Source organism: Cygnus atratus, chromosome 1 (assembly GCF_013377495.2).
Source record: "Cygnus atratus isolate AKBS03 ecotype Queensland, Australia chromosome 1, CAtr_DNAZoo_HiC_assembly, whole genome shotgun sequence".
NCBI lineage: Eukaryota > Metazoa > Chordata > Aves > Anseriformes > Anatidae > Cygnus > Cygnus atratus.
In genome coordinates, this window is record NC_066362.1 from 179097006 (window position 1) to 179121806 (window position 24801).

The window sequence follows — 24801 nt, forward strand, 5'->3', positions numbered from 1 at the left end:
TGCTTGGCCCTTGCTCCTGCCACCCTGGCAAAGGCTTTATCAACTGTGATCAAGGTGATATCTCGTCTTTCTTTTCTGGGGTGGCTGTCAAGAATGGTCCTGGGCTGTTTCTTATAAGAGGATTAAAAGTTTTCTCAGTACTGGTTTCTGACTAGGCTGTGAAATACTGATTTTAGGAGGAAAGGTAAATTATTTAGCAAGTCTGAGAGTAATCGTCCATTGGGTCTTTTTCTGCTCTTCCTGTAATCTCCATACAGTCGACAGAGTCTAAATGCTAAAAAAACTTCCCATGGCAACAGCCAGAGGAAAGATGGGGACAAATTAAGCACTGAGAGACAATGATATGAGACAGCCTGCAATGCAGCTCACCCTCCAGGACTGCGAAGGTCCCTTTTCAGTACTGCCAGCCCCTGCACACTGCCCTGCCAAAGCACAGCCTGAAGGCAACGGCAGCAGTGCAAACCTTATCTTCCCCTGGAGAACGTGCGATGTCCTTGCTCTGTCATGAATGGCAAAGCCAGGTGATAACATCCATTCTCCTTGGACTGCTCCTCCTGATTCAAGCCCACTCAGCCATTTCCCCAGGGACTTCTGCAAATGCTGCTAGTGCCTGTGCAAAGTCAAACAGCTGCTGGTTTTTGCTCGTTTGCTTTGTTGTTGTTTGTTGGTTTGTTTGTTGGTTTGCTTGTTTGGTTTAAATTTCTCTCCTCGCCTCCCCCCAGATGGATGCTGTCTCTCCAAGAGAGGCAGTATTCAGACAGCAAAAGGGATGATGTGCTGTGAAGACAGCAAAAGTGGAGTTGTGAAGCAGTAACACAACCCTGCTTGGACAAAAACGTCTGGGAGTCTGACTCCTGTGGAAAGTTAACATCACCAGGGAGCCTCACTCCCCTTTGCATCTTCAAAGAGAAATCCTGGGTGCTGTGTTTGGCTTTTGGGGAAGAAAATGAATCAGAGTAGAATCTCCTATGACATGACTGACATGACAGAAGGATGCTGTGCCCTACCTGACCCCTGTGTGTCCAAGAATGTCCTTCCTGGCTTATAGATGAGTCCTGACACTAAGCCTCCCACTACCAGCACTTTAATGGCACTTGCCCTCTACCTCCTTTTCATTCCCTTCCCTTCTTCTCACTCTGGTGCTTAGACAGAGAGCTCTTTGAAAACGCAAGCTTTCACTTCATTTCATGCTTGTCCAGCGCCTGAGCACCAGTCCTAGAGGAAGGCCCTGGAGTCCTGGCACAGTGCAAAATAATAATAATAGTAATAATATTAAGCTATTATTCTCCTCAAATGTTCCATTTTTTGGGTGCTCCTGGAGCTTCTACAAGGCTCTTCCTTTTTCTAACAGCACTGTGGCTTATTTTATCTGCACAGCTTTGAACTGAGTCATGGCAGTGCCTTGGGCCGATTCACAACAGTACCCTCCTTATCTGCCCAGGGCAGAAGGTGATGGAGAGCCTGTGGTATTGCCCTTTCTATTTCTGTTCCAAGACTGCACGAGCCTAAAAGCTGGAGTTTTGGCCGTGAGAAGTCAGCGTGTCAGATGCAAACTCATGCAGTGAGGGGTAGCTCCTGGCTTGAGCTGTCAGAAACCTCCAGCAGCTCCAGGAAGGGTCGTGCCTAGAAAAGCCCAAGTCAGTCTGGTTGAAGACACCAAGGAAGAAGTCACCTGCAGGAGCCTTGTTGCCTGAATAATTCAAGGTGCTGAACCCTTCCGTGGATCTGAGGAAAGTTTTGAATCTCCTTTTCTTTTTTTCGGATGAGTTGAAGGGATACTGAAGGAACTAAGTGCCTGCCAGCAGCGCATTTCAGCCTCATGGAAATACAGCCCGAGTCAGAGCAACACCACAGGTTTTCCGTCCGTTTCTGCCCAGTATAGATAACAGCAGGGTTGTTTTTTCATTTCATTCAAGGACCTAATGTGAGCTGCAGAGATAAAGTAAACAATGGTATTGACAGAGTAAAAAGATGCCTTTTGTTACTACAGACCGTATGGTTCAGCTGCATCAAGAGTCATGGGAGGAGAGTCAGCATCACCAGAAAGAGGAAAATTTTGGTGTAATTGCAAGCTTTTTCAAGGGAAAGGTCAAAGTCAGTTACAATTCCTCACCCGAAACACAAGGGCAGCAATTCTCCATCTGCTTTGTTTTGTTGTGAACATATTCAGAAGAACTGGCATCTCACATCCAGATTTTTGGCTTTGAAATGTGACTGAATGGAAATGAGCTTCAGCTTGTAAGCTGGAGTTTGCACATCTCCTTGTGATTCCTTCAAGTGCAAAAGTGCTGTTCACAGCAGAGCTGCAGCAGTCACTCCTAGTCCTGTATGTTTTTTTCTGAATGACCATTCAAGGCATCCTTCTCCTACAGCCACAGGTAGCTGGTCCCTATAAAATTTGAAAGTACCAGAGGCATCACACAGTTTGGTAGCAGAGAACATTGACAGCTGTAACCTCCTTTTTGTGTACATCCCAGTTCAGCTGATGTAAGGGATCCCACAAGTGATATAGTGGCATGGAATAAGTTAACTTCCAGCCCAAATCTATCTTTTCACATCTCTATAGAGACTAAACTTATTGTTCCCCTTCCCAAAGGAGCAGAATTTGTCTCTTTTCGATGGTTAGCTTCTGGCCTTTGTAGCATGAAAATGGCAAATGTGTCCCAGTGAGGACACAGGGACAAAATTCAAAAGCAGTCATGCTGAAAATGTAAATATAGAAATTTCCCTGTGCAAACCAAGGCTTCTACTCTGATGGGATTTTTAGGAGGCATTGTGCAAGGCCATGAATGTCAGCCACATAGCAATGAGGTTTGGACAAGATCAAACTCATACTGTAGGCAGAGTTATTAAAAGGTCCTGGTCTAAGCTGTATCCATGCGTTCACTGATATGTGAAAAACACATGCTGATATACCAGTTAACCTCGTGATAAAATAACAGAGCTGACAAAGGTTATGTTAAAATTACTGTACCCATGTACCCCATCTTGGCATATTTCAGAGAAAGAGCCTGAGCCAACAGATAGGCAGCATGGCACTTCCTAAAGGACCCCACGTTCAGGCTTCAAAGAGACAAGAGATGGGGAGATATGAAGCTGGGCTCCATAACTCCTGTCATCCGTGGCAGCAAGCATCTTCTTGCTGACCCAGATGCAGGAAGAAGGTGTTGGATCTGCAGGGAAGATCCCACACACACCCAAGCCTGACCTCAGCACCCAGCCAAAGATTTGTTTGGCTTCCCTAGAAATCCCCATACTCCTTAAGAGTGTCAGCCACAGCAGCCTGTGTCACTCACCAAACAGTTGGCATGGGTCAACTGTTAGCTTTTATTAGGCTTTATAGCAACAGACTGAATTAATTCTTTAAAGATGATCAATCTATTTGTCCTTGATTCAGATATATACTTTCCTGCAGTTTATGCTGTCCTTGCTTTCTAGCTCCCTGCTTTTGGTGACTGTGGCTGTTTAAGAAGACACAGACTGTGCAAGTGTATTCAAACTTCTAGAGAGGACCAAGCAGGAAGAGTTATTGCAGCTCAGCTCTTCCACACCCTGCCCACCCCACGTCCCTGGCTCCCACTACCTCAAGGTCAGTCTGGAAAAAGTCTTGATATGCTCTGAATGCTTTTTTTATGCTTTGTCTTACTCTGTTTCCAAATCAAATTGAGCTGAGGCACAAGGAAGCTCTTGGCATAGAATGGGAGTATCCACTGAAGAACTAGAAGTACATCAGCTACTGCATTTCCAGTTGGTATTCCCATTTATATCAGAACATTTTCCCTTGTGGACAAACCCTAAATATTATGTTCCTCCAGTATAAGGTGATTTATTCATATAGCTTGATTTATACACAGGTGGCTGTTTCAAACTCTGTAGACTTTAATAAACCACAGAACAGAACCCAAACAATAAAGATGAGTAATAAATCCTGTGTTAAACCTCAATCATTTGGGCATAACTTCAGAATGACAAAAGGCGCTTAAAAACACCAAAGGTTAAGAAGTAAAGCAATGGCATCCTTCATGCTGTTCTCTCAAAAATCCTGGTAAAACTGACAGAGGTTGATTTAGTGGTACACACTGCTGGCTTGCAAATCTTCAGAGATACACAGCAGCCATAAAAACAATTTAACTGGATAGGTAAACTGGGTTCGTAGCTGCCTTGAGCTGCTGAGATTATCAATGATTCAAAGCCAGGATTTACAATATGCCCCGAAGGCTGACAAACTTGGGCTATTTAGGATGAAGAGAAGTAGGGGGAATGAACCGATAAAGTCAAGGTTCCTTCCGTTAACTCTTCTTCAAGCAGAAACATGCTTTCAGCCCATATACACCAATTTCAATTGATTTTAATATAAATGAGCATTACTGTGCACCTAAATAAATGTGCACGAGTTAGGAAATACCTTTTAGAAATGCCATTACAGTTTCTTGACAAATTTCAGCACCTTTGTTCACCTTTGCATGAAAAAGAAAAGAAATCTTCCTGGCTCAAATTTTAGTAGTTGCATCGATTCTGACATACTTGGGTTATGGGCCAAATCCTGGGCCACTGCACAGAGATGTGCTAACAATTTTATTACTGCCCAGATTTTGCCAGATAGCAAAGTTATGCAGTTTGCTGATGGGTAGCAATGCAGAAGCAGAAATTTCCACCAGGGGAAAGGATATGTTGAAAAGCACTGGGTGATTTGGGAAACACCATTGGAGGCTCCATCTAGTCAGCATGAATGTTAGAAAAAACTCTGAGCTTTGCTGTCAGCAGCTCAGAAAATCTTTCAGAAAGCATATTATTTAGCCTAGCAGGAGATATATTCAATTCTTTTTACATGAGCAAATTATTGTAAATGATCATTTATAATAGTATAATGCTGTAACTCGTCTATTTCACTTTCGAAAAATAGAATCAGAAAAGTCTCAGTGTCCTCCTGATATATTTGTCGTTGATATGAAGCCTATTTCTTACAAGTGCAGAGATCTGCCTGTCCAAGTTAATTTGCAAGGCTGTGGTAATAATTTAAAAAGAAACAAATCAGAATCAGTAGAGCATTACAGAGAGGACAGAGCAAGAAATGAAGGACGGCTGCACCTTTTTTGACCCAACTGATTAGAAATCCAGGGCTCCCTGGTTGGCTTATTTATGAGAAGAAACTGCTGATGGAGTTGCTTATTGCTTTGGTATAATCCTGTTCACTTACAAAATGTGCATGCAGTCCTATTTCCTGGGTGCAGCAGTTTCCTTGCTCTCATACCCAAGTGCCATTCTGTCTATATGCACTCCAAATCCCCTTTCTTAGCTGTGAAGCAGGACTTATTTATCGCAATTCTGTGTCCTTCAGGTCCAGTCTTTCCTACTTCCTTGCTGAATTTTCTAATCCTTCTGAGTATCTGATGAAAAGATGCTAACTTTTACACTGCAATTTCCAGTAGAGCCTCTCCACCAGTACAGTTGTTGCTTTTCATCTAGTGATGTTATCTTTGGTTTGGGAAGAGGCTTCTGCCAAGGTGCATATTGGCTCCTGACAGCTATCCCAGATCAAGGGAAGTTGTTATCCTCCTGTGTAATACGATTACCCACTCACTAAGGGGACTATAAGAGGCACCTAGAAGTCTACACTTGTCAAACAGCTAGAAAAAAAGAAAGATTTATAAATGCCCTAAAGAAATTTCCTTTGAGAAAAGATTTAGGGACTGGGGATTTTGGATTATACCATGTATGCAGCGAGGAGCAATGGTGAATGGACCCCAGTGGTTTCAACTGAACAAGCTGAAATAGGGAGCCTTACTATTGCAACCAAAACCTGTTAGCTTAGTGCCAGCACAAGTTGGTCTGCATGGGCTGCCTTCACCTTCTGCTCACTCAGGTGGGCAGAAGGGGGGTCTCCTAGGAGAAAGAAATCGCTGGAGAAACCTGTGCTGCCTGGCCTGGTCATTAATAAGCAGGGAGGCTCCCAAAGCTAGTCTTGGTATCTCATTTCAATATTATATTTTTGTAGTTATTCCTGATGTGCTCGTAATTTCCAGGTAATCCCCTCCTTGGCCCTTGCCTGCAAATAGCCTCATTTTAACTGAAACTCTTGTCTTTGTAGAGTAAAATTCTTTCTGCCTGGAGTTAGCACACTGGTGACTTGCAGGACTGCACACCCACAGGTAAAATTTTCACCTCTAGGGCCAGCAAAGTATGTTCTCCTTGATCAGTGGAAACCTCAGAAGACTGAAGGACTTTATGCAAAAATTTCCTTTTTAGATGACACATATATTTGAATTCCAGCTGCTTATTTACTATAGCATTTATATCTACTGAGATTCAGAACTTTTCTTAACTAAATAAGAAGCTGCCTAGTAGATAATTTTTTGTACAGTATGGCTAAGGAACAAAACAATGTGGAGCACATGCTGGATTCTTCCTCGGATCTCCCAGAGGTTTGATGGATCTTCCTGTTACCATGCTGGGCTAGATCTCAGAGTCTGATTCTGAATATCTGAGTTATGTTAAGCTTGGAGAAAGTTGTCAAAGACCCCAACCCTGAACTCGTTCAGTGTGTCAACTTTTAGATAAAAAGTAAGTCTCATTGCCTTGTGTAGATTACCATGCAAATACAAGTCATTATAAATGCATCTATAGAGAAAGAAGGTTTAGGCAAGAAGGCATCCGGACTTTGCTTTTGCAACAGAAGGCGGAACAGGGCTGTTTAACTGTTTAGTACAGGAGATTAAAAGCCAATAGTAGATTCTGGTCCAGAGAAACCCACTCGACCTGAACTCCAGTAAGGAGAATCATGGTGGCTCGTAGAGCTGACCTGTTCCCCTGAGCAAGCACCATCCCTGTGTTTCCAAGGTGACACTTTAGAGGGGCACACACCCCCAGACGAGAAATATTTGTGGGGGTGATTCACTAGTGTTTTGGCACCATGTTATCACATCACGTCTGAGATGAAAAGGCACCTCCTTTTCCCTGCTCAGCCCCATGGCTCCCAGATGATGATGAGAAATGGACAGAACCACAGCATGGCTGAGGCTGTCAGGGAGCTCTGGAGGTCCCCGTCCCCAAGCCCTGCTCCAGCAGGGCCCCCCAGCGCAGGGTGCCCAGGACCCCATCCAGGCGCCTTGTGCCGCTCTCCCAGGAGGAGACCCCACAGCCTCTCTAGAGTTTGTCAATACAATTTATATTTTTCTATGGGTCTGGTGAGGTCTCCTGGGAGCCCTCTGCCTGCCCCTTGCCCTGGTCTCCATCCCAGCTCTCCCCTCTGGGACAGTGGCATTGCATTTCAAGCGAGGTTGGCAGGACATGTGGCCCTGTGTGCCAACATTTCTGCATGGGCTCCAGCTCGCTCTGTACATCTGCCTGTGCTTTAATCCCTGCCTCCAACCAGGGGAGGCCTGCCAGGAAGGAGAGAGGACGCTGTGTCACATTACACAGTGCCTAGAGGAAATTGTAAAGGTTTCTAATGCAACAACAGCAAACTTTTAAGACCTCCCACCCTGCAATTTATCTGCAATATTATTTACTACAACAATTTATCGTTGGGATCACCACTATCCCTGAATCTGGAAGGAGTGGAGAGTAAGGAGGTGCCTAACTAAGCATGGACAGAGGACAGGAGAAAGCTCGCCTGGGGGTGGCTGGCCAAGCAGCCTCTGAGCCCAAGGTAGCCAGATGGCATCTGCAGTCCTGCTGTCAGCTGGGATCCAGGAGGGAGCTGGCCTTAATATTCTCCTCTGGGGGACACAGGCTGTGTAACCACTTCATCCATGATGACTAGAAATGATTGGAAGTGATTGACCTTATGATAAAGAGATGAATGTTTCATCTGAAAAATTTCAAGATGTGCCATCGGTCTCCAGCCTAGCTATCCGCAGAGGGGCAAAGTGCTCCTCACCATTACTTAAAGCTCCTTGATGGACAAACCTGTTACTGCTGCTGCTCAGCAAAACGCAGGAGAGCAGGTCAAACATCCTTTTCCCTTTCTGTGTACACAGTTAAAGTTTAAATCACATTGGTGTTTCTAAGTTCCCTGTAGCAATGGCTTAATTTCTACTTGAAAGAAGATAAAAATTTATAGTTTTCAGTGGTTTGGTGAATGTTGCTGTCTGAAAAGCAAAAGAACCTGTAAGTGGGATCAATTCCTACCACCTGTGATATACCTCTTGCTTAGCAAACCACCTTTTTGTTTTCCATGACAGGTGGCTTCCTGCAATGTTCATTGTTCAGGCCCCCAGGAGAATAGGTCTGGATATAATTGTGCTTCAACATTGAAAAAAAAAACCCACCACAATACGTTTTTATCAGGATCTTCCCAGATCACACGTTATCAGTCTGCCTTTTTAGCTGTGAAGCTCCTGAAGGCTCCTCAGGGCTAACTTATTATACTACGTGCTAAGTACACAGTAATGCTTCATAAAAAAAAAAAAGCAATAGTAGCAATAAGCGAGAAATTATGGACAGATCTTAGGTATTCCACCATCATAAGCAACTAATGTGATGGCTCCTGGAGCAGTTTAAATGACAAGATCCTCTACTATCCCAGTTTTTACACTTCTGGGCTTTTAATTATTACTTTAGATGATTAGTTAGATGCTGGTAATTTACTTAACTCTGGCATAATCCTCCACTGGACTGAACAGATATTTCTGCTGGTATCTCTCTGAGATTTCTCCGGCACTGCTGTTTGATCTTGTCTAGTTTAACATGGCATTGAGGGTAACTGTCAGATAAGTTTTTTGGTATTTTATTTTCTTTAGCAACATTTTTGCCCTGAGACAGACAACCATCCCTGTAACTCTTCTGGACTTTCTGGTCCAGAAAGTTGAGGCTCAGGCTGAGACACATCATTTTTGCTGCCTGCTGCCTCCTTAGGGCCATGATCTGCACCTCATGACCCCAGTTCTGGCTGAATTTTTGTGTCTAGATCCCACTTTTACCCAGATCTTTGTCTTGTCTCTCCATGCCTCCTTTTGTGGTTGCTTGCAGAGGCTGCTCATCAAGCAAATGGTCAGCTTCTTATTAGATATTAAAGGAAGTAGCACTAGTGGATGGTTATTGGGGTAGATGTCCCACCATGATGTATAATTTGCAAAAAAAAAAAAAAATGCAGGACGTAAAGCAATTTATCAACATGTACTGGTCTGAACTTGATTCGGGATACTCTGCTCTATGCTTTGCTGCTCACCTGGTGGATAATGCCCTTCACAGAGACTGAATTGCTCTTTTGTCACATCAGGCAGTGCCCTTTTCACATCTGGAAGATTGTTAGAGTTAAAGAGCAGAAGGAAAAGCAATAGATGGTATCTGCCCATATTTTCCATCTACAGGCTGCAGTGTAGGTGATATGCAAAAATTGCTAGGCTTATCTTTCTGCTAAACAACACAAATCATTGTCACCTTGACAATGTAAAAAAATGAATACATGAAATACCTTTTCAACTAAAAATAGATACTCTGCTTGCTGGAGGGACCTCCTCATGTCGTGCAGTATTATGAAAACCAGGGCTTGTTTTACCTTGGGAGCGCTCAACCCCAAACTTTGGGGCACACAGTTTTACGCATAAAGTTATGCTGCTCACTCTGTACACCCGAGACCTAAAAACACACAGTATTTTTCTCAGCGGTCTCATGGTTCAGCTCAACCTGAGGCTGTGGGGTCTCCTCCTGGGAGAGCAGCACAAGGCGCCTGGACAGGGTCCTGGGCACCCTGCGCTGGGGGGCCCTGCTGGAGCGGGGCTTGGAGCCAGGGACCTCCAGAGCTCCCTGACAGCATCAGTCGTGCTGTGGTTCTGTGATTTTGTGGTCCTAGCAATAACTGTCCATTTGACATTTCAAAGCTCGGGTCAAATACAAAATTGTAATGAGGGTTGCGTTCTGTCCAAAGGAAAGAAGTCTTCCCAGTGGGTGAAATTTCCTTGCAAGAGAAATACAGGACTGAATACCGTGACGTGCACGGCTCCACCTGTGATCAGCCAGAAAAGAGAGCCTTTATTGTGGTGTCTCCACCTGCTTTCAGAAAGTCATAGGAGCTTTGCAGGCTGTTTTCCACTGGTGACTCTGGAGGACAGAGGAAAAATCAGCTGACAGGTACTTCTAAATTTTGTTGCAGGTAATTAGCAATATGTTGTCTCAGCTCTGACAAAACCCGTGACTTTTATTAGCTGGGCTTCTGCTTAGGAATGGTGCCAACGACATGGACAGGGAAATGCATGAGGGAAGTTAATTGCAGCCCAAGTGTGCCGTAGTTTGCAATGTTCATGCTAATTGGGGCAAATGTATGGGTTTCATTTTAAAGCGGAATCCTGTGATACATTTATCTTTCCTAACATTATAAAATGCAAAATCTGGCTTTAACGAATTCTAATTCTTTAAAACACATAAACGAAGCTGTGAGTTTGCTCTGTGCAATTTTAAAAGGACTTCAAATTTCTTTTTCATGACATTTTTTATTTACGCAACACAGTGCTACTTTAACAACACTATTTTTAATCTATAAGGTGATTAAATGCAATTACAGTGTACAAATGACAGAGTTTATAAATCCCAACATGACTTCTTGTGCACTTCTTTCCCGTTCATTTATACTGCATGCGGCTTCTGCTGTGCAGAAGTCCCTGTTCCTCTGATTAGAAATGCTCAACTAATTTCTTGGTCAATAGAGAAACCCCTTTTGGCATTATGGTGTTGTAGAGATCCACTAGATCTACCAGATCTACCAGAGAGGTCTGTGTACATGAACTTTCTACATTTTGCAACACCTCACACAGCACTTTCTGGAGAAACGTTGGCCAGGGGGTGGGACCAAGACTTCCCTCTCCAGTGGGGAAGTACATCTTGGACTGTTGCATGTATTGCACATTGTGCTGGGTACACAACTGGCCAAAAACATAGCCTTTCAAAGAAGGAGGAATAACTTATAATAGGCACTGTACTGTTACTGCCCTTTTTTTCTTAAAACATTCCAATTACTCTGAAATGTCCTACAAAAGAGAGACTGGCTGATTATAGGGCTTATTCATTCAAAGGGAATTGATAATAGGACCAGCCTGGTCCAATTGAACTTAATGCTTCTTTTGCCAGTAGCTTCAATGAGAAGAACACAGTCCTTATGGTCTTCTAAGCAAAGACAAGTTAAAGAAATAAAGAAAAGGACAAAGAACAAATTCTGTCATCAGTACCTTGATCAACCAAGTTCCTTCCACACAGCTATGCTAATAAAAATACAGCTTGGCTGCATAAAAGCTTGCCCTTAAAAATAAAACCAAGCAGAAAGAAAAGACACACGTTAATGGTGTGACCACTCCTCGTTCCTTTTTTTTTTTTTTTTTTTTTTTTTTTGCCTATGAAGCAGAATGTTTCTTGCAAAGGAGAAGCATATAAAACGAGTGCATATGACAATTTTATGGGAAAAGAAAGCCTTCGTCTTGTCCTGACAATCAGGTAACTACACAAAGAAAATGGTAAATATGTATGTAATAATAATTACATATATTACATCTCTATTTGACAATACATATGTACTGGTAGAATATATTCTCTCCCATTCAAAAATCTGCCAGGTCACTCTTGTCCCTACTTCAGAAATTTGGCCCTATGGATCTTTATGATGTTTCTTTATCTCTGTGTTTCCAAATTTGGAGAATATAGACAGCAGCTCAATCAGGTTCAATGGCATGAAGTTCAACGAGGAAAATGCTGGTTGCTGCAGCTGGCATGGGGTAGTGCTGGACACAGGCACAGCAGCTGGGGAGCATTGCTCAGCCTGCAATGTACTGAGGAGGGGAAGTGCAGGGGGAGGCACCGGTCTCTGCCCCAGGAACCCATGGCAAGACGAGGGAACAGCACAGAGCTGTGCCAGGGGAGACTCAGACTGGACATTAGGAAACATTTCTTTACTGTGGGGGCAGTCAGACACTGGGACAGGTTTCTTGGAGAGGTGGCTGGTGCCCCGTGCCCATCAGTGTTCAAGAGGCATTTGGACAATGCATCAATAACATACTTTAGCTTTTGCTTAGCCCTGAAGTGCTCAGGCAGCTAAATTAGATGATCTTTGAAGCTCCTTTCCAATTGCACTATTCTATTCTATTCTATTCTATTCTATTCTATTCTATTCTATTCTATTCTTATTCCCATTGATTTGAGCTTTTTTTTTTCTTCTTTTCAAAAAGGTAAAATATAGGGTTAGTAACATCTCCTTGTCAGATAGTGAAAAAAGATACAGAAGCTCAAAATGCAAGGTTTTTTAACTCATGAGAGGGAGATAACTGGTAAACTGTTGCTTTGATGGGTGAGATGTGTTCACTTTTCTGGGAGGACCAAATCAAGCAAAGGATTCTGTTACACAGTAAAGACGGCAATAATTTAAATCAATAAGGAAAGTAAATATGATATTTACGTGTCTTTTTCAGAACCATCTTAAGTAATGTCTCATAACCAAAATGCATGTGCTAGTCAACTCGGAAATGTGCATAACAGCACTTGGTATTAGCTTCTTTCGGACAACTTGCACATGAAATGTTCATTTATTTATTAGTTGTCATGGTTGATCATTAGGATGGCAACAAACTCCCTAATGGCATAACTGTTGCTGACTACTGAGCTTCATATATTGTATGTCTGTAAGGTAATACAATGAAGGTGGTATATTTATGAAATGATGATGAAGCCCTAATGCTGTGCTTACAAAATTTTGTACAATCACCCTCTGGTGTCATTAATGCAATTTTCTCCATGTGTTGTGTCACTGTTTTTGACAATATCTTTATGGCTTTTCTTTTTTTTTTTTTTTTTTTTTGTGGCACCTGCATCCACATATGGAAAAGATGCCATGGGATTGTCCCAACCTAAAAACTACAACGCTTTCCATTGAGATCCTCCAACTGAAAAGTGCGAACAGTGTGTTCACCCTCTCAGATGATTTCACAAATATATTAAAGAAATAGAAATGTTAACAAAGAAAATGATGGTAAATACTGCTAAGAATGCAAAGATAAGTTTTCAAAAGAATAAATGGAAAGAAAGCAAATGACTACAAGATAAAGACTGTAGTGTAGCAGATATTTTAAGGTTAGCTCCGGGACTTCCAAATTTCAGTGCTCACCTCTGAATCTTTGTTAGTGGATTTTAAAGCTGTGGTAATTATTTGTAATTTAGACAAGTATATTCCATGTAATATCAAGTAGCCTTTTCCTATTCTAAACCATCCCTAAATTAGACGTGAATGAACTGGTAAATTATAAGAAAGCCATTAGGAAGAAGTGGAGGATGTGGTGGAGCCAGAAGAAGGATTCCCAGCCTGCAGCCCCTTGGCTATCTGTGTCTTCTGAAAACAGTGAAGGGACTTTCAAGCAAAGGTTGTCCTTGTCCTAAGTGCTCAGTGAGCTGAAGGAGTCCAAAGCTGTCGACAAACCACAATTCTGACGTGCTGGTAGCTATGCTCTGCAAATCCCAGCTGCTTTCCTGGCCCTTCGTGCTCTGCAGGACAGCTAGAAGTCATGCAGAGAAATTGCAGGCTGCCTGAGAAAGAAGTGTAAAGCCTCTGTGCCAGCTTAAAGCTGCACACTGCCAAAATATCAGAGGGCTGAGATGCCCTGGGCTTCTTTTATACACCTGGAGGTAACTTTTTGTACCCTGCACTTTGGAGAATGTTGCTTCATATGCAACACGATTTTTGTGGTTTTGAAACCTCGAAAGCAATGGCAGAATTATGGAGAGTTATGTTATGGGGAATATTTCACCAGCTTCGTCCAGCTCCAGTTTGTACTTTTTTTTCCTGCATGAAAAGTACTGAATAAATCCAAGTTGTTAGTGACTGGGGAGAGCAGAGACTGCCTGAAGGCAGTGAGCAGATATGTAGGCTGAGTGAGAAATGATAAGCAAAGAGAAAACTCAGACTAAGAGGATTTGAGCTTCATCAAACTTCACCATTAACAGAGGAACAGAGGGAAAGAAGGACCGAGGGATGATATATATAAGGGCTTAACATTCATGACTTTTTTATGTGGCCCTTTCAAGGATTTTTAAAGGAGAGAACGCTGATTTTTGGCCTCCTGCAGAGCAGTACGTTTCCTAGGCCCACTTAGCACTCAGAGGTGTGTTACCTGTATTTTTCAGCATAGGCTCTCTTCGCAAATCTATAGATCCCATCTAAACACTATTGAATGCATTTCAGTCTAATTTTTTCAAGGAAGGGAAAATGCTTGGGCTTTTTACACCTGTTCTCACTAACGACCTCTGTGCTTTAAAACAAATGGAATAATTTTCAGGGTCTAATGGGCTTTTGCCTTCAACAGCTACAAATAATCTAATTACCTAGCCACTCTGGGTACTGGATGATTTAAGAATTAAAGACACTATTAGAATCTGTTACAGTAATTATAATCCATTTTAAGCCAATTGCCTGTGGCATTACATGGTCTAGTGAAAGAAAGGCTGCTGGCTAAATGCTCTTCTTCCACCAAATGCAAAAACAAAAGTTAGTACAATATTTATTTTTTTAACAAAGAAAATCAAGATTGCAGAAGTCAAGTAAATCACATAACCTGTCATTTTTTTTATGCTATTTATTTTTTAAATACTTCCCACATCATTGAAGCTGACGGAAGACCACCAATTGACTGGTCCTGAAGACTAACAGCATGGTAGGACTTACTAAGTTGGGAACTGAGAACAAGGCAGAAAACATTACGAAACAAGATGAATTCATGGTTTGTCCATGCCTTGAATATTACAGTCTGGCCACCTGTGTCTCAAAGAGGACTCAGAAGCACTAGATGAGATTCAGAGAGGTTCCCAGGGCACCAGCTAGGCTGCAAACTGCAGGAGCAAGGGGCAGCCAAAGGGTATCTGAACTGAGGCTGGAGGGCAAAACCTTGAGAAGCTCCCACCTTTGTGAAGTTGTCACTGAAATTGCAGCTACACTGTGCTGGGGAGAACGTGCTGTGCCTGGCACTGGCTCTGCCTGTGCTAGCTGTACCCATGTGAAGGTGCAAAGAGTTAAGTAATTTACAGCACTGCCACTCTAAGTAGCACTGAGAGCCTGCAGATTGGTAAATGATACCTAGAGCACCTCTTTGTTCAGAAACCATTTCCTATTAGCAAATGACGTGTAAAGCACCTCATTCTTCAGAAACCATTTCCCATCTATTCTGAGTCGGACTAGGGTGGACTGGGACAGGGTCAATGACCGACTGACAGTAAGTTGCACGGGAGACCTGGCATCTAGCAAGTTTGCTCATAACACCAGCATTTTTCTTGACTTTATTTAGCAACATGCCATGGTGCAATCTCAGTACAGATAGCCAGTGGGCCGCTCAGGAGCTCCTTTGTAACTTGCTGTGTGTTTGCACACCTGCACACCTCAATGTTCTTTTTTGAGTTCATTTGCATCTATTTAACCCACATGCTATGTTGATGATATGTGAATGAGATGGGGTTTTCCCTGTCAGTCCAACTATCTTTCTAACATCCCCCGTTGCCTTACGCGTGTCCTTATCCCGCCACAGTAAGGCTGACTCCATCCTCCTCATTCATGCCACACTTGTGTGCTTTCCATTAAAGCCAGGAGTTGCAATTTTCAGATTTATATAAATAGGGACTGTGTTGCTGTCACTTGCCACAGTGATAACAAATAAAATCTGTGTTTTAGCTGATCACTGTTAGAGGAAAATCCTCTAGAGAGCGGAAAAGGTGTTTTAAAGTGGTAAGTTATTATCAGCTATTGCTGCAAAGAATGTTCCTAACTTTTGAAATTAAATATCAATATATCAAGCAACTAAACCCACCTACTAGAGTACATGAACCATATTCTAGACAATAGGTCCTAAATTATAGATTATTCTGAATTCGTTTTAATAGTGACCTAGTTCAGACACTCTGACAGCGAGTCACTGTCTGCAAAAAGATGCTGAGGTACGTGGAGCACTGGTTTGCTCACTCTGATCCTTCTGTGAATTTATTAGTGTTTAAAAAGCACAGTAGTTTCACGCACACTAAGAACAGGCAGTGCACACAAATACAAACACAGTACAGATAAACTTAATGAACACTTTTTTATGTTATAGAAAGAATGTTTATGTTTAGCAGTGTCCAAGATTGGAAGAAAGTGAACAGAGAAATTAATGTGTTTTCTACTGGATTGGTAAAAAAGGAGGCTGTAGAGATAGAAGGTATGATTCGTCTTATCTAAATGAAGATGTCTACATCTGAGTGAGTTTCTCTAGGCTTTCTGTATAGTTAACAGAGGGCTAATTAATTTTAAGGTGGAGCCCACCTGGTTTGTGCCGGACACCTACATCTGATCAGCTGGACGCACCACATCCAGAGCCACGTGTGATGCTGTTGGACCTTGCCAGGTCTGCAGTACCTTGGAGGATGCAGAACTGCCCTCTTGTTGAGAGAGGGCTCTTGCTATCCCTTGCTGTGCTGCAGAAGATGCAGCTATTTTAAGCCATAAGTATCCTGGAGTGTTTTTTCTCAGGCAGGGCTGAAGGGAGGCCAGGAGACAATTCAGAGTGGCAGGCAGGTGGCAGTGTAAGGCATTATCTCCTTCCCTGGTAATGGATTACAGTAACCACTTACACTAATTTATATTAGTCAGGGAAGTGGCTAATTACCTTTGATTGCTGGCAACATTCCTCTATTCCAGGGCAAGGGAGTGAATTTTTCCTGCTTCTGAATAAGCAAGCTGCCAGTGCTCAGGGAGCTCTACAGAAATGGATGAGCCGAAAGTGAGTTGTGCTTTCAGCCTGCTTGAGAACCTCTGTTCAACTTGCAGACAAAATGCCCTGATACCGTGATGGTATCAGACACCAAACCCTTTCTATCTCCCATGCCTTGAAGCAGCTCCGGACCAAGGGCACTGCTACCATGTAAAGGAGCAAGTGACACTGCCACATTTGGTTTCAAGCCTCTGGGTTATAGCAGTGCAAAGAGAGATTCATCTGGTGAGTCATTCAGGGCACATATTTAAGGCTGCAACTCTGGACTTTCCTGTGGGAAACATCTCTGGTTTATGGGGTATGCAGAGCAGTAATGCCTCCTAATCGGGATGGCGTAAATATCCCACCCTGTGAACCAAGAAAGCCAGAAAAGATCTGCCTGTATGAAACAACTCTGAGCAAATTACCCTAATGAGAAGCTGGGAACAATTGATTTACGTAAAATGGGGAAACCTTCTTTTAAGTCAAGATTGTATTTTTCTTTTCAGATGTTAAGGTAGTGATGGATAATCAATATGGGAAATAAACACATCCGTAAAGCAAACCTGATCTCAATAGACCTATTGCTGATGTGTATCCTTTCTGTGACAGTGCTGCTCAGCTTCTCCTCCTTTTCCTGTTATCACTGTTGATTGTCTATTGCTTAATTACTACATTATAGCACTTCTTTGACTGTGGCAAGCAAAATATTTCAGGCAGAGAATACAGTTTTAGACTGCAATATATATGTCAAATCCTCTCAAAAGCTCGAAATCTGCAATTCCATGCTGAGATATTTCCTCACTTACCAACTGATATGGTCCAAACAGCGATTATTTTTGCAAAAGCTTTCGTTCTTGAGTTAAACCGGCTGTGGTGGATGGGGTTTCGAATAGCAATATAGCGGTCCAGTGAGATGGCACAGAGGTGCATGATGGAGGCAGTGGAGAAAAGCACATCCAAGTAGATCCAAATGGCACAGAGCTTCGTAGGTAGAGGCCACATGTAGCCTGTAAAAGAGAAAGTTGACATCAGCTATGAATGTGACATATTTGTGCTTTTGTTGTGATGCATTTGTCTTACTGCATATATACTTCTAAGAAGAGCTGGTAGTGAGTGATGCCTTCAGTAGAAGCTGCCTGACAATTTCTGTTTTAAGAAACCTTTTTTTTTTTTTTTTTTTTTCCATTTACTTGTAACCTTTTAAATCTGTAACTTTTGGGGATAGCTCTGCTTTTTTTTTTTTTTTTTTTTTTCCAGGCTATATGCTGGGTATGTATTTTATTTTTTTTAATTCTACGTGAATAATGCTTGATGTTGTAATCAACCATTTCTGGCAGCAAATCTGTGGAAAGGGAAGGAATTTTGTCACTGTAAATGTGGAATTTCTGAATTTCCTTTTAAGGTTTTTCTTTGGTGTGCTTAATGTATTATTAACACCTGCTGATCTGCAATGCCTAAATTCTGAAACTGAAACTTCAGATTTACTAACAGCTAGAGAAGTATATGCGTTTAGTTGCATATCAGTGATATTTGTATCACCTATCTTTACACATATCTTCCACATATTTAATAAGGGCATTCCCTATATCATCAATGAACATGATAGGCTCCCCCAGAGAGAGCAATCCCAAGTAAATGCATTATTGTTTACCAATATCCAGCCTACATCTTCTCTGCTGCAAATTAAGCCTTTCTTTTTGCTTGTTCTTTCCAATGGCAATGAAGAATAATTGATTACTGTCCTTTCTGAAAGCTATTGGAAGATGGCTATCGTGTCTTGTCTAGCCTTTTCTCTCTCTCCTCCAGACTAAGCAAAGCCAATTCCTTTATCTTCTGCTTGCAGATGATGTTTTCAGAACTTTTGTACTTCTTGTTTCTCTGCCCTGGAATCTATTTAATTTATCTTGGTTATATTGCAGTGACCAACACTGGACTCTGTGGTGTTGCAAAGGCCTCCCGACTGCTAAGTGAAATGCAAGATTGCTTCACGGGTCTTGCAGGGAATGTCCTTACTTATGCAACCTGGAATGATGAGGGCCTTTTGTATAAAAAACATCATGCTAGTGATGCACGCTTAGCTTATGATTCATTTTGACAGCCAGATCTCATTCAATATTCCTGAAGTCTGGACTAATTTCCCCAACAGTAGTTGGTCTGGTATCTTTTTCCTAAGCAGATATCTTTGCATTTATCCTCAGTGAATTTCATTTATTCATTTTAGACTTTCTCTTCAGGGGTCCAGATCATTGTTGATGATTCTGATCTGTCCCTCTCAGTGCTTGTAACCTCTCCCAGCTTGGGACTTTTGGAAAACCATGCAAGCTCATAATCTTTCCAAATTTTTAAGAGCAGTATCGAGCTGACTCAAGCTAAGCAGAGCCCTGCAGGACTCTCATTCAAAGGTCCCTCTAATCCTGCAGGAAACCACTAATAACTCTTCTTGGGGCAAGTTTTGCAGTTAACCTTGCCCATATCTTGTGGTGATTTAATTTTGAGCATATTACTCAAGCTGTCCATAACAGTTCTGCATGGGGCAATGCCAAAGCTGGTGTTGTGAGAATATGTTAGTGTTTCAGGGAGTGCCTGGCTCATTTGGAGGTACAGTACAGCCAAAATTGCAACAGTAGGAACAAAGGCAAAGGAGTTAGGTCTGTCCCTAATTAAATGTAGTCTCCGTAAGCACTGAGGAGACCTATTTCCTGATGCTCTTGGACTTCTGTAACATGACTGACCCTGACAAGCTGTACGGTATTTATGGATATGTCTTATATTTTTCTTGGTTTTTAAAAGGGGAATCTAGTCTCTGTGAAGGCTGTATAGTCTTAATCTAGTCTTAAGTGAAGGCTGGCTTTCAGGGTTATATCTTCCTAGCAGCCTCTGTCTGCCAGGCCAGGCCAGTTTACAGAGGGAAAAGGCATAAACTACTTCTGCACTTGACACCATGCATCTGTTCTCTGTGGGAACACATTTGTCATAGCCTTCTAGACCTCTTGTCCTTGCTCTACCTGGATGGGGAAAGGAAAACAGCACCCCTCAGATAAACCACTTTGGAGACTATGGGACCATGAAATGGGAAGGTAGATGAGAGGAGCCAGCTGTGGGTGAAATAGAAGTCAGGAAGGGTGTAGATATAACATCCTCCAGGCTGGCCCAAGAACATGGTAAGTGGCATGTGGGATGGGGCACCTCTGCCTTGTGCTGTGCTCTGGTCACTGTCTAATGCAACCCTCCATATATCCAGGGGAAAACAAGAACAAACAACAACAAAAACACAACAACAACAAAAATATGGCTGCAATTTGAAGTTTGGGTAGGGAGGAAAAGGTCCAAGGACTTGTGTGGTCCATGAGAGCTCATGAGGTGCAGGAGCTCACATGAGGGAGTCTCATCCAAATGACAGGCAAGTGATGTTTTTGCATCTGTACGTTTTCAGGTTGAGAGGCTGAGAGGGAGAGGGCATATGGGCAGTGTGGGCAGGACACCCCAATGGGAATGGCCCATACTAGTGGAAAGGCTCTAGAGAAGGTAATCATTTCTCTTTGAAGCAAAAAATTCACAATTCACCTTCTAGGGGCCAAGGGATAAGTGGTGGAGCACGCTCATCGCATGATGCTTGTTGCAAAGGTCCCCTGTTCAGACTCGGGATTATCAGCATGGGTGGCATAGAGTCATCTAGGTTGGAAAGGACCTTCAAGACCATCAAGCCCAACCACCAACCTGACCTACTGAGTCCCATCACTAAACCATTTCCCTAGGCACTACGTCCACATGTCTCTCAAATACCTCTGGGGATGGGGACCCCACCATTTCCCTGGGCAGCCCCTTCTGATTCCTGACCCCCCTCTCCATGAAGAAATTCTTCCCGACGTGCCGTCTGGACCTCCCCATGCAAAACTTAAGGCCATTTCCTCGCATCCTATCGCTTGTCACCATGCGATGACACTGGGCTGATGCTGCCGGGGCGCTCCCCCTGTGCTGCCTCCAGGGGGTGGCGGAGCTTTGTGCCCGAGAATACGGCGGTTCCCCCTCCAAATCCCCCCTCCAGCCATTCGGGTTTCGCTCCCCTCCTTCCTCGGCAGCAGAGCCCGGCCAGCAGGAGTCCCTGTTGCTTGTCTCAGGGAAGCAGGCAGGGTTTTTGCTCAGCTCAGGCACCGGACGGTTTCTGCCCAGCTTTACGCCGTCTCCCCCACCACGGAGGTAATTGTGCCGTTAATGCGATAAATCACAACGCTGCACCCTCACCGATGCCTAACACCGTTTTGGGGTGCAATCTGTGTAGAAACGCTGAAATCGTTTTTCTGGATGAAACCTCTCATAAGTTACAGGCTCACGCTCAGAGCTACACTCCCGAAATCGTGCAGCTAGAGAAATCTTTGCAAACAACCTCACTTTCCTCCTGACATTGTCTGGCTTCTCCTTCAGCTGCAGCCACTCAGTTGTGGCACTGGAAAATGCATTTCTCAAAGTTTAGGGGTGATAACAGCCTGGCAGTATTTGTACCGAACACACAGGCTGCTGCTTTTTCCTACGTGAGCTGTGCTGCAAATAATTTTGGTGAAAACGAGAAGAAAAGTCTGCTATTAGTCACCTACATGGGTATGAACTGTGAGTCATAATCCACTTAATTCTTAAATAACTTCTCTTAAGAAATCATAGCCGATATTTAGCTTTGCTTCTGTAAATGTTACTAAAAAATAGGCAGAATTAACTCCCATCCATTTTTTTTTAACTCCCACAATATTTATTGCAGCCTTTGCCAGCAAGTGGAGGTCTGAGCAGGATGTTGGTGTTAAGAGAATTATTAGAGTTTGAATTACTTCATTAAAAAAAAATAAAGGGGTTACCAACCTTTAATCTAAAGCTAGTCATTAGTGCTTTTGTGCATATTTTCAGAGCAAAGTAACTGGCAGGACCATAAATACTCATCAGAAAAACTGGAAATTATAAGCCATGGGGAAAAATGAAAGAATAAGGAGAACAAAGCATCTTCATACACATTTTGAGACAATTCCATCAGCAAATGAGTAGTAAATTAATGATCTGGGCTGAGTTTAAAATGTCTATAACTAGATAAAGTGGGAAAAGGTATTTCACCTATTCTTACAGCCTTTAACCATTTACACATATTTCATCTTGCATGGAGTAATTGCAGTTTCTTTGTGCTAAGAGACTGAAATAAGAACAACAACAACTTGTGCATGCAATGTTTAAAGCTTCTCTATACATGCAGCAGATTACACAGCTAATACTCACCGTACAGTATGGTTAACATTGACACAGGCATGACAAGAAAACCCAGCAGCATATCAGCTATTGCAAGTGACATTAGAAAATAGTTAGTGGCATTCTGCAGCTTTTTCTCCAGTGACACAGCCATGATGACAAGAATATTTCCAGCAATGGTTAAAACAATCACTATCACTGTCAGCAAAGCTGGCCAGTTTTTCTGTGAAAGCTGAAACAGGGAAGAGTAGCATGGTGGACTCATGTTACTTTCACATGAAAGATTAGTTAGGTTTTCGGAGTCCGCAGTCAAGTTAAAGAGATGTGTTATATTAATCTCTCCAGGTCCGTAAACGTTTCTGTAGAGTCTTCTCTCATGATTTATTTGTATTAAGGAGTTTGCGGTTGGGTTCACAGAGCTCTCCTCATCACAAAGAATATCCATTGCTAAGTCCAAAACCGGTGAGATAAATAGTGAAAAATAGGAAATTATCACCCTTTGTCACCATCAGGCTTTATATTCCTCAGATGTCCATGTCCAAAGTTGATGGAGCACAATCTTTTGTCGACTGCATTTTTGCCAGTAGCATGATGTAGAAAAACATACCAGAATTACTCCGAATGCTGAAATGTTTTGTTTTCTGTTCCATAGGAAGTCCAGTGTTGGCACACATTGAAAATCCAGCTGAACAGCAAAGCCAGACTGGAGGCTAGAGACTGTGGACTTGAGGCTTGAGAGAGCAAAAATTTTGTAGAAATAAAAGAGAAAAAAACTTTTGCAACCACTAGGACTCCCCTCTGGAGCTACATCTTATTGCTGTTGGTAACTGTAATCACACAATTTTAAACACAGCAGTATTAAAATAGCTTGCCATACAAAACAGCAGAGCTCTTGCTTCCCTATTAAGAAAGTTGATTAAAGATTCCATCCAGCATCTTTCTCCTGAAATAATTAGATATGCTCTTATTTATAGTACGTCTTCCATAGTATGGCTGATAGTCTCTGACTTCTGTTGTATTTCAGTATCATGTTCAGGCTCATATCAGAGATCTCACATTCTGCTCCGTGTTGGTTTTTGTAGCTAATTGTGCCTTTTGGCCCAGCCTGGCTTCATAACGAAAATTAAACAACTAGATACTATGATTTAAAAAAAAAAAAGAAATTAAGGAAGACTTACATTGCACTTCAGAGCCCACGCTCAAACTGCGTTTAGGTTTGCTTTGTACCCTGTTTGACTGTATCCTTCACTGTATTTAGCCAGTTTGGGGTCCTTTTTCTTCAGCGTCCTCCGAAATGGTGGTATTTGGAATAGGGTGTTGGGTTTTTTTTGTTGGTGGTGGTTTTTTTACTTCGAAACTGCACACTTCAGTGAAGCTAGTTCCCGTGCTGCAAGGCTTGCTCTTTTCTTCTGAGAGATAGGCTGCTTGCTGGCTCTTTCCTTGTGCATTTCCCCCGCCCCAGGGCAAGCTATATTTAAAATAATAATAATATCAGAGCCCTTCACAAAGTGACACAAAAGAAAGCACACGCACACACACATGAGCAAAAGCAGCCTGCACGGAGGAATTACTGATTTCCACAGGAACGGAATTTCTTGCTCACTGCCTTGTTCGGTTTGTCAGACCTCCCACTATCCGGATGTCATAAACTGCAAGGTAGCAACGGCAGGGGAGGGCAGACCAAACAGGGTCTTTTTCTGGTAAACCAGCAGCGTTTTCTTTGCATGTTGTGGAGGTCCTAGGCTTGGGTCTTTTTCAGCGCACACTTCCCATTTGCGGAGGGTTGCAAACACAGCTGCATGCAATTACAGTGTTTTACAGGATGCAGGCTTAAAAGAGACGAAATCTAAGGCTCGCAGTGGTAGTTACTAGTGAAAAAATATAAGTGTGAAGCTTTTTCCATGTAGAGAGGAAATCATGCCATCCTTAAAAGGAAGAAATAATGATCAATCCCTGCAGTTTTAACTCCAAGTCTGTGCTGGCACATTAATCAAACTGGCAGCAGATATTTATAAAAATTTGAAGTCACCCTGATGTCACTCCCATTTGTCAGGAGGTGGATGCTACAGTTAACCCCAGAAGCCTGTCCCAAGGAAGTGTCCCAAATGAAGCAGTTCAGTAAGGCAAAATGGTAAACAGCAGAGAGGGAGACAAAACAGCCCCCCCCCTCAGCTTCCTCTGCTGCCAGAACATGAACAAAGAAGTAGACAGCTCTTAAATTTTCCACACAACACAAAAGCTTCCCCCAAATTCACTGAGACTTACCGTTGCCCAAAATTGAGCTGAGGGGTTCAGCGTGTTCTCCCGTAGCCCGGCTCTACGTGCAGCATCCCTAACCCCACTGAGGGTCCCAGGAGGCTGCAAGCATATGGAGACTTGTCGCAGCTCAACTGGCATGTGCTGATCTTTTCAGGGGTCAGAACTTTATTAAAGGAAGTCTCAGAGCACACACCAAAGTCCTTCCCTATCTATGAGGCACTTTTGCAGTAAAGCCTTCCATACTGAAATTGCTCTGGGGGTGGTTTAGCTACCAGCTATGCCCCTTCCGACAGCTATCATAGCAGGACAGAGCAGCCAGGAGGCAGCTCCTACACGGGAATCAGAAATGAATCATCCCAGAACTGAAGTTTCCCAGTCCCACAGCTGAGCCCAAGAGACTGACTGCTAGGCAACAAAGCTGGTAAAGAAGGCTGATAATGCTGAGTTTAGCAAGAAATGTTTCAGCCCTGGCAGTGCCATCTGAGAGCCTGGAGAGGCCCTTTACTTCTCTCCTTCAGCATGATAACTGAATTGAGTTACCATGTTCACCAAGTAAATTCAGCATCTCTGCTCGAGAGGGTTTGGCAGCTGTCCCCGAGAAGATGCCCTCAATGTGAGAGTGCAGACATGCTGC

The 24801-nt window shown here is 42.8% G+C and overlaps 1 protein-coding gene across 2 annotated transcripts in view; it reads right to left on the bottom strand.

The window, feature by feature from the left end:
• The window catches only part of HTR2A (5-hydroxytryptamine receptor 2A), a 31023-nt gene extending 6492 nt beyond the window's left edge, over positions 1-24531 (bottom strand). Inside the window, exons 1-4 of one of the 2 annotated variants that reach the window (XM_050710540.1) lie at positions 24174-24482; positions 23087-23833; positions 21939-22735; positions 17492-17692 (exon numbers count right to left, since the gene is read on the bottom strand). In XM_050710540.1, the coding sequence (XP_050566497.1) occupies positions 17492-17692; positions 21939-22353 (616 nt within the window). In that variant the 5' untranslated portion in view covers positions 22354-22735; positions 23087-23833; positions 24174-24482. Of the gene's footprint in view, positions 1-17491; positions 17693-21938; positions 23834-24173 lie in introns of both variants that reach the window. The other variant, XM_035553298.2, reaches the window with a different exon arrangement.
• Positions 24532-24801: the final 270 nt, after the last annotated feature.